This window comes from Lipotes vexillifer, unplaced genomic scaffold, assembly GCF_000442215.2.
Source record: "Lipotes vexillifer unplaced genomic scaffold, Lipotes_vexillifer_v1.1 scaffold34, whole genome shotgun sequence".
NCBI classification, from domain to species: domain Eukaryota; kingdom Metazoa; phylum Chordata; class Mammalia; order Artiodactyla; family Lipotidae; genus Lipotes; species Lipotes vexillifer.
Genome location: NW_006776832.1, coordinates 1,009,289 through 1,018,981, shown reverse-complemented (window position 1 = coordinate 1,018,981; position 9,693 = coordinate 1,009,289). Strand labels below are relative to the sequence as shown.

The 9,693-nt window shown below is 41.2% G+C and overlaps 1 protein-coding gene across 2 annotated transcripts in view; it reads left to right on the top strand.

Annotated features, from left to right (window-relative positions):
- Positions 1–8,591, top strand: part of MEPE (matrix extracellular phosphoglycoprotein) — a 13,599-nt gene extending 5,008 nt beyond the window's left edge. Inside the window, exons 3-5 of one of the 2 annotated variants that reach the window (XM_007450685.1) lie at positions 755–808; positions 1,770–1,862; positions 6,779–8,591. In XM_007450685.1, the coding sequence (XP_007450747.1) occupies positions 755–808; positions 1,770–1,862; positions 6,779–8,227 (1,596 nt within the window). In that variant the 3' untranslated portion in view covers positions 8,228–8,591. The remainder of the gene's footprint in view (positions 1–754; positions 809–1,769; positions 1,863–6,778) is intronic. The other variant, XM_007450686.1, reaches the window with a different exon arrangement.
- Positions 8,592–9,693: the final 1,102 nt, after the last annotated feature.

Genomic DNA, 9,693 nt, shown 5'->3' with positions numbered 1-9,693 from the left:
CGTCCGGAGCCTGTGCTCCGCAACGGGAGAGGCCACAACAGTGAGGCCCGTGTACCGCAAAAAGAAAAAAAAAAAGAAGTAATTTTCTTGGTTTTGATGTTAGGTAAAATTCTGGATTTTTAATAGTGGAAGTAATGGAAAGCTTAATGGTTTATAGTGTCATTCTGTATCTCACATTCTATAAAACACCACCTTTCAAAATGTCATTTTTCCCTTCCCCTGAAAGAAAAAACTGCCCAGGTAACTGGCAACAATGAAGCGCCATCCTCAGCTGTTTTCCTTCCCGTTAGGTGCAGGGCTACGGTTTCACTCTTGCTGGACCATCTTACCTTAACTCGAATAGCAATGACTGAACTTATACAATCAACGCACATGCAATCCATATCATTCAACTCTGATTTTGGTTCACTGATGCTAAACACTCCCAGTGTGCCAGGGAAAGCTTTTTCAGTGGATACCAATGACATCCAAGCTTTTTCACCTGGAGTGCCACCCCTCCCAACTCAGCTGTTCTCCCGCACTTGAACGTGGTTCCCTAGTGGAGCCGGCACTATCTCCCTCTGGGGGAGGAAGGTCGGCATCCTCCTTCAATACAGAAACAAATGTGATGTGTGTGCCCCTCGTCTTTGAGTCAGAATGATTTTCCACATTGAATAATACACCCCAGTGAGAGAAGAAGAAAGGAAACATTCACTGTTTGAAGAAATGAAAGAAAGAAGTGTTTAGTGAAGTTTTATTTCTTGTTTCCTTTCAGACATTGCAACCACAGGCTGAGAAAATGAAGCAAGACACTGTGGAAGAACAGAGGGTAAACAGAATTATTCTTCTCAAATACACCCCTTCCAACTCTGTAAAGAGAAAAGTCAATAAGAGGAAATTTTTAACTGTCAAAATATTCTTGTGTACCTAGAATGGAAATGGAAAAATCATACAACATAATTTTGGCACTTTAATTCACACAGTGTGTGACAGAAAAGAGAAAAGCCTTCTGAATGGGAATTCTTTCTCTTCAATGATTTCTTCCTTCAGAGGGATGAGTAAAAATTCTGGGATATTGTTATTAGCAAACAATATTTTCCCACACATGTACGTGAGAACAGAGAGAGAAATGAGGGAGAAAACAAAGGGAAGTGAGTTAACAAGTCTTCATGCGGAAATTCCGTGTACATGGAGTTAGCTTTCCAGATGCAAAACCAGAAAGTTAGATAAGTACCTGCAGCTTTTCGTGTCACCAAATTGCAACTTACTTCTGCCTACCACGGTTTCTTCTTGCAGTCTCAGAAAATTCTGTTCTAAAAACTAACAATCTTCCGCTCTCTATCTCAGCTGAAAACTGCAAAGGCAAAAACCACAAGCTTAGGAGCCTGAATGTTCACACTGGGAGATTTGCCAATTTGCCATCAGCGTGAATACTGTAAAATCTGCCTTTCAGCTCATCCCTCTGCCTCCTCCTACCTGAAAATATGTCCAAGTGCTCCATTTCCATTGAAATTTGGTAATAAGATTGATACACCCTGGGGGAGAGAACTGTTTGACAGTCATCCTCAGGGAAAACAGACTTAGAGGTAGAAAAGAAAGGAACAAACTGCTCTCTTCAGGGGCTGGCTGACACACGCCGTCCTGCGGTTATCAGATGTACTACCACTTGTTAGATGCAGAAATAGACTTGACCCAAGTTAAAAACACCTTTGTACTATCAAAAAGAGAGCCAGAAAACTTCTTCCTAAGAGATAATAAACCCACCTTAATATAATGTTGTGTTTTTGTAGATAATGTACAAGGGCCACCATGCGAAACATGGGTATTATGTTTTTAAGTATGTTTATACCTCGTCTGGGAGGAAAAATCAAACTGATGCGAAGGTAAGCAGAATCCTAGTGATTTTATCATGATCCAAACTCTGGACAAACATTAGGCGAAACTGTAGGGAAGACAAAGTTGACTTTTGCCTTCTCTGGGGTTTCTGTCTATGGCTGGTGCCTTTATCTTTTTCCCACGGTCCCAGGCTCCTGGAGCATCTCTGCTATGGAACTCTGTGTCCCAGTGTCTTCCTGACACAGATGGGCTACCGCATGCCCTGGCCCAAACCCTGCCCTGCTTCAGGACCTGCCACAGCAGATGTGGTGTTGGTGGATACTGGACACCCATTGAGTTTTTCATGTTATTGCCTCTGAATAAAGTTTGATCCTTTGTAAGGAGGTTTTCTGGACATATTCTACCATATGCTCTAATGGGGCAGGGGGGAATGGATTAGAAAGAAATCATTTTGGCCTAAAAAGTGGCACATTTTAGTGTCCCTTAAGTTCATTCCACAGATGATGCCATCTGTGTCAGGATGCTTGGAAGAGAAAGAATAAGGGCATTGTCACGGGGATAAAACAATAATTCTTTTCACTCAGTCCTTTCTTGCAGACTCACTGGCCACAGAGCTAGAAACAGTTTAAAATGCCATCAGCAAAAGGACTATTTACTTTCTTCAAATCTGGCCTCATTCCCCATGAAAGTAGTAGTTTCCCTTCAGAATGTTATTCTGTTCTGCTCAATATTCTTTATACGCATCTCGAAGACTTAGCACCTCTAAAGCTAGCTGCCTTTTAAACTTATTGGTTGTAACAAATACATGCTGAGAGCTTCCTATTGTGCAAGATATTATGAGAGATAAAATGATTGAGAAAACTTAACTCTTTCTCTACAGGATTTTAGAGTTAGAAAAGAAACAAAAGGTGCTTACAAAAATTATTATAACCCGAGACAGAATGTGCAAAGTGCTATGTGAGTGGTACCCAAAAAATCATGCTTTAGGGCTTGGAGTAGAAAAGATTAGTTCCTAGTGTGGTGTTCAGGGAAAGCTACATAATGGAAATAATCGAACTGGACCTTGGAGGATGAGTAGGGTTTGAGCAAACATTTCTTTTTTTTTTTTTTTTCTTGCGTTATGCGGGCCTCTCACTGTTGTGGCCTCTCCCATTTGCGGAGCACAGGCTCCGGACGCGCAGGCTCAGCGGCCATGGCTCACGGGCCCAGCCGCTCCGCGGCATGTGGGATCCTCCCGAAACGGGGCACGAACCCGCGTCTCCTGCATCGGCAGGCGGACTCTCAAGCACTGCGCCACCAGGGAAGCCCTTGAGCAAACATTTCTGTGGGAGAGACTGTTCTCCATGAAAAAAATAATATGAGCTAAGGCATGGAGACAGAAAAGCAGATCAGCCAACTGACTGTACAACCATCACACAGTCAACAGTGCCACAGGAAGTCATTTGACATAAGCAGTGCAAAAATGATTGACCATCACACATCACAATTTAAAAGTTATTTCATGTTTTATTTATAAAAACTCTTCAGTCTTTAAAGAAATGTACACAATTCATTAGTATATATATTACTATTTTAAAAGCAATAAAAACACCAAATATAAAACAAAACTTCCCACTTCAGAACAGGGAGGGGAAAAAATTAAGAAGGGATTATTATAATGTACCTGTTTAACTCAAAAGTGTATATTAGCAGTGAGCAAATGAACTTACTTGCAAAGGAAAATACAAATGTCTGTGTAAAAATTTCCCAGATGTAATGTCTTAAAATAGGTCAAATGTTTAAAGTAATTCACTATAACGTTTTTTTCTATTATACTTTTCCTCATGAGAAAACCTTATCTATTTTCAGAATATACCTGCCAATATAAAAGATTAGTGAATAATGATAACTCCCCCAAATAAGTCATTTCAAATTATATCTTAAAAATACTACACTTTGGAACTTTTGTATACTGCATATGAGCCAGCTTTGTAAGAACAGAGGGCACTTCTGTAAACCATTTTTATCTTGAGGTTCAAGTGTGAGCTGAGTCAACAATTCCCCACAGCTTCCAACATTAATAAGATTTATGTATAAAAGCAGGCAGTCTTCCAAGTAGAACAGTACTCCTATTTGAGGATGGATCTGAACATATTGACCTAATAAGAGCCATCTACACATGTCAACCTGGAGAAGAGAAAGCACCCAGTGAATGTGGAGGAAACCTGGACTTTCCTGGAAGGGTTTTATATGAAAGAGGAAATAACCTTAAGGACTGGGGCATCAGGAAAAAAAAGGAATACTAGTTACTAGCTGCAGGTTTAAAAAAACTTGAAGAAATTAGAATATCCATAAATGAAAAGATCTGACATGAAAAGTCACAAGCAATTAGCTCATAAAATGTTCAAGGATGTTCAAGCTGACCATAGGTCATAGAAACTGGAAAGGACGTGGGCTGGGAGGCTGTGACACCCAACGCTGTCTCTAACTGGATGTTGCTTTTTTGAGCTTAGGTTCTATATCCCATCGACGTCAACACGTCTTATGTTACAGTTGTCTTTTTCTCTTGTCTTCATTTTTGCATGTAAACGTTCTAGTTATTAACCCTTCTTCTATTTGGGCACCAGTAGATGATTTTTCTTTGTGACATTTTTCTTTGGCATAATCCTAATCCAAGCGATTACATCTCATTCCTGGACACTGCAGCATCCTCCTGACTGTCCTTTCTTACCACAATTCCTCCTAAACCTCTGATTATTATTTTGTTAATCTCTTGGTCATGCACTTTCACTAGCTCTTCATCCCTTGCAAAATAAAACCAAATTCTTATGCCTGGAGTCCCAGGTTCTACAAAGCTCTGACCCTCTGTCTGTGCAGACCCTGATTGAATACAAGGTCTCTGTCACACCACCTCACGCCCACCCTCCATACCGCTGCAGGACTGCTGCCTCTGCCATTCAATAAATCATCAGGTATTGCTTAGAACATGTAGCGCCCAGCCCCACTTCTTACATGTCCCAGTTCCTCAAGAAATACCTCTTATTTTGATCTCATGTTACCCGCCAGTTCAGAGGTCTATGTAGCGGTGTTGTAAATTTCAGCTCACCCTACAAGTCCGAGGTGAAGGGAAAGTATGGTATTTATTCTGTCTATAATTGTTCTGTTGCTCAAGAGCTCCTACCCCGTGGGCTAATGAAAGGGTAGGGAGTGTGCGGAAATTAATTTGAATTCAACCTGTTTAAACTTAAGGTTATCCAATCATGGAAATAGTTCTTTAAAGAAGCCCTTCAGTCCCTTTTGGATAAAAACGCTCAGATGCTCCTTCCCCTAAGACGGCGTGCACGCACGTGTGGGAGCTGGGGGTGGCCTACACCATCCAGCATATACCATATACCACATGTACACACATGGCTCAAGCCACAGTGGAGAGGAAGACATGGGATCCTCGGACATGGACGGGGCAATGTTGCTCGACCCCTTGTGTACTGCTTGCCGTGCTGGTATCCTAAGATGAAGCCACTGGCTACCGTAGCTTAGGACCAAACAGTACAGCCTTGGGGTAGTGGTGATTCAGGCTCTCCTGGCTCTCATGGACAATGTAGACCCCTCTTTGTTCGCATATGACTCACATTTGTTCCTAGTATATATGCTCCATCTACTTTGCTCCTTCTAGAGCCACTTCACTCCCTCTGGAAAGCTCCTAACCATTCTCAGATGCTTCCATATCTAGCCTGTGCCACAGAGAAACAGTGAGTGGTGTGGGCAAAATCAATCTCAGCCCCTCTTTCTTCTTGACCACATTGTTCAAGCTTCTTGCACCTTGGCTGTACCTCGAGTTGGTAAGGTGCAGCCTATGAAGCAGCATTTTACAGACCTTTCCCCCCCCAAAAAAGGACAAACTGAGATACAGGCATAAACACTCTACCCGTCTTCTCCACTTTCTCTTTTTCATCCCATTATTCTCTCAGGGACTTTTCTCATCCGGACCTCATTATTTAAACTTAGGATCCAGAAGAGTGGTTCTCCAAAGGTGGTCACAGACCAGCAGCATCAGCATTAGCTGGGAACTTGTCATAAATGCAGATTCCAGAGCCCCACCCCAAGCCCACTGAATCAGAAACTCTGTTGTGTCCAACAGTCTTCGTTTTAGTAAGCCTTCCAAATAGTTACGAGAAATGCTAAATTTGAGAACTACTGACCCAGACTATCAAGTCTGGTTTATTACATGACAAAAGAGGGAAAAAAATAAAGTTAATGAATCATTTTTCAGACAAAAGCTAGGGTGGCCAACACCTGCTGCAAAATATTTTCTTTGGATGTCAGAACCTAGATTCTTCTATTTGTATATTTTCTGTTGAGAAAACAGAGAAGAGGAAAAGATTTATACCTTTGAAGACCAGGGCAAAAGCAAAGAGAGAGAATGGGGGTGGGGGGGAGGGAGGGAGAGAGAGAGAGAATGAGAGCAAGAAAAAGCATGTTTGAAAGATGAACTTCATTTCACTTGCAATGTGTCACTAGTCACAAGATGAGGACCACAGTGTCCTCTTTAAAGTCAGGTCCTCCTTTAAAATCAGGCCCTGATCTATATTTCCAAACTTACTTCTCTTATTTGGATTCTCTTCTTTATTATTCTCTTTAGGATTTCTCTACTCCAGCCTTATAACGTTATTCATATTATCTTTCAAATGTTTCCTGTTTCCAAACATGTGAATATGCCGCTTACTCTTAAGATGTTCTCACCATTTTCCTTACATGTATTTGAACCTTACCCACTCTTCAAGCCTTTCTCATACTTCTTGTTCCATGAAACCTGCTTTGGCCATTCCAGAATTATCTCTACCAACAAATCTCTATTGAGTTAAAAGACTCTTTTTATTAAGTATCTGGCGGGTTTTTTTAATTTATTATTATTGCCTAAGAATTATTAAATTTTAAAAGTTTAACATAAAATAACGACTTTATGTTGAAAATTACACTTTATCAGGAAGAAAAAAACAAAGACAATATTGCTCTTCCCCATTCTGGCCAGAGAAGAAATCAAGAGCCAGCGTCTCAAGAAAAAGAGAAAGACGTGTCCCTCCCTGGAACCAATGAAAATAACAAAAGCACTAAATCTCAAAATCTTCTGGAAAACAGACAGACAATGAATAAAGACTACAGGATTAGTAAGAAAGAAAATGCCCACAATGACCTGAAGACGTCCATTTATCCTGAATCGACTGGGAATCGTGGGACTGAGGATGGAGACAATGCTGTTAGCAAACTACATGACCAAGAAGAATACGGCAAAGCTCTCATCAGAAATAACATGCACCATATAATGGAGCCAGGGACTGTGATTGAACTCTTGAGGGAAGAAAACAAAGAGAACAAAGCCCGGAATGTTTTAAGCAAAGTTCCAGCAGATGCCAATTATGCTAAAGCCTCCTCAAAAATTAAGAAGAATCACCAAAGAGACTCCCAAGCCCAGAATATTCCAGTAAAAAGCAAAAGTACCCACCGTATCCAACACAACATGGACTACCTAAAACAGCTCCCCAAAGCCAAAAAGGTCTCCAGTGATTTTGAAGGCAGTGGTTATCCAGATCTCCAAGGGCAGGAAGACAATATCTCTCCTTTCAGTGGAGATGGTCCACCTTTTAAGGACATTTCTGGTAAAGGAGATGCTATTCGTCCTGACCGAGAAGGTACAGATATTCAAACAGAGTTTTCCAGCCCAAGTGAAGCTGAGACCATTAATCCTGATGCGAGAGGACCAGGTTATAATGAGATCCCAGAGAAAGAAGGGAATGGCGGAAATACCATTGGAACCAGGGATGAAACAGCCCAAAAGGCAAATGCTGCTGATGTAAGCCTGGTGGAGGGCAACAACAACATCATAGGTAGCACCAATTTTAAGAAACTCTCTGGAAAAGAAGGAAACAGAGTGGATGGCGGCAGCGAAAATGCTCATCAAGGGGAAATAGAGTTTCATTACCCTCACGCACCCACAGAAGACAAAAGAAAAGATGGCGGTAGTGATGGAGCTGAAGGTACTAATGAAATTCCGAAAAATGGCAAAGGTAGTAGTAGAAAAGATACAGAACATTCTAAAAGGAATCAAGTGACCTCAAATGAAAAACAAAGATTTCCGAGTAAGGGCAAAGGTCAGGGCCAGTTCATTCCTTCTCGTGGTCTTGATAATGAAATTAAAAATGAAATAGGTTCCCATAATGGCCCCAATAATGAAGGGACCATAATAACACACAGCAGGAAAAATTATTCTGTGCCCCACAGACAAAATAATTCTATGCAGAACAAGGGTGTGTCACAAAGCAAAGGTTCCTGGGGTTACAGAAAGCCCCATTCCAATAGGAGGTTTCACCCCCCTAAAAAGCATGACAGTAGTGAATCATCTGACAGTGGCAGTTCCAGTGACAGCGATGGTGACTAGAAATTCCCAGCAGGATAAAGATTTGAATACTTGGTCAACTGTGACTTAACAGTATAAAGGGGAGCCACCTGATAGCAGATCAGATGGACAGAGCCAGGAATTGAATAAGCCAAGAAATCTGGCCACCTGGGGAGAACTGTTGCTATTTTAACGGTCACAGTAGGAAATCCTACTCAAAGTTATGACGCTTTTTTAAGGAAAAAGAATTCATTAAGGGTTCATGGAATAATAGGTAACGTTTGAATAGATATCATTTAAAAATAGGTTGTGAGTGTCACAAAACCCTTCCTTTGTTGTTTGCTCTGTAGACATGAAAAACAATCTCTCTTATATGATAATCTGTAATTAAATGATCTATAAGGAAGTCTGTTGTCTGTGGTGCTTCATTTCAGACGCAACAAGATTAGTTCTGCCTCTGGCAAAGGCAGTGCTATGAAATTAATCCACTGGGTAAAGCTTGAGAGCCTCCCTACATCTCACTCTGCTCAAGCCAGTAGTTCCTTTTGCTTTTGCTCTAATAAAGATATCCTGCTTCATGTCCTTCTATGCTCTTTCCTCTATTGCACGTTTATAACTTCTAGTAAAGCAAGTTTTATTTCCTGAAGCAACTCTCCAGGTTATCACTTTTCTCAGTTCTACCTCCTTCTAGACAAAGAGGTGAATGGGGTAGAGGGAGGGCAACAGGGAGAATTTGAGAAGGAGAAGCGCAAGTGCAAAACCAGGACAAAAACTTACTTTGGCAGATATTACTCATCGGCTGATTCCAAATCATCTCAGCCCTATTTCTTTTTTCTGGCTTTTAGGGTAGATGCTTTTCCAGCTAATAGCCTTGTGACACCATTCTGGAAATTAACCCTAAGTCTCCTGGTCAGAGAGAGGAGTGGAGTTCTGGAAGGCTTTTTGTCTTCTTGGTAAGAGAGTGTATACAGTTAGTACCACCTGTCCTTTTTTTCTTACCCTATTCTTCTTTGCTTAACATCAACATGATGCCTGGAGGTGCAGCAGCCATTTTGTGACCATGAAGGAAGGGCGTGAGATAATAGGAAAAAAATATATATATATATATGTATATATATATATGTGTACACACACACACACACACACACACACACACACACACACACACATATGTATCTGTTCCCAGTTCCTGGCACAGAACTCCTAAAACCCTTGTAATTTCCTAAGTGATAAGAGCACTAGGACCATCTTTTGTTCTAATATTTGGTCTCTGACCCCAGTTCCTGACACAGAGTTCCTAAATCCCTTTGGATCTCCTGGGTGATAGCAGTGTCTTTTGTTCTAATGAGGTGACTCTGAGTGGGCACCAGAAAGACCCAGCCACGATTAGAAGCTTGAAATTTTCAACCCTACCCACTATTCTGCAGAGAGGGGAGAGGGGCTGGAAATGGAGTTTATAGTTGATTATGCCTATGTGATGAAACCTCCATAAAAATCCCCAAAATGTG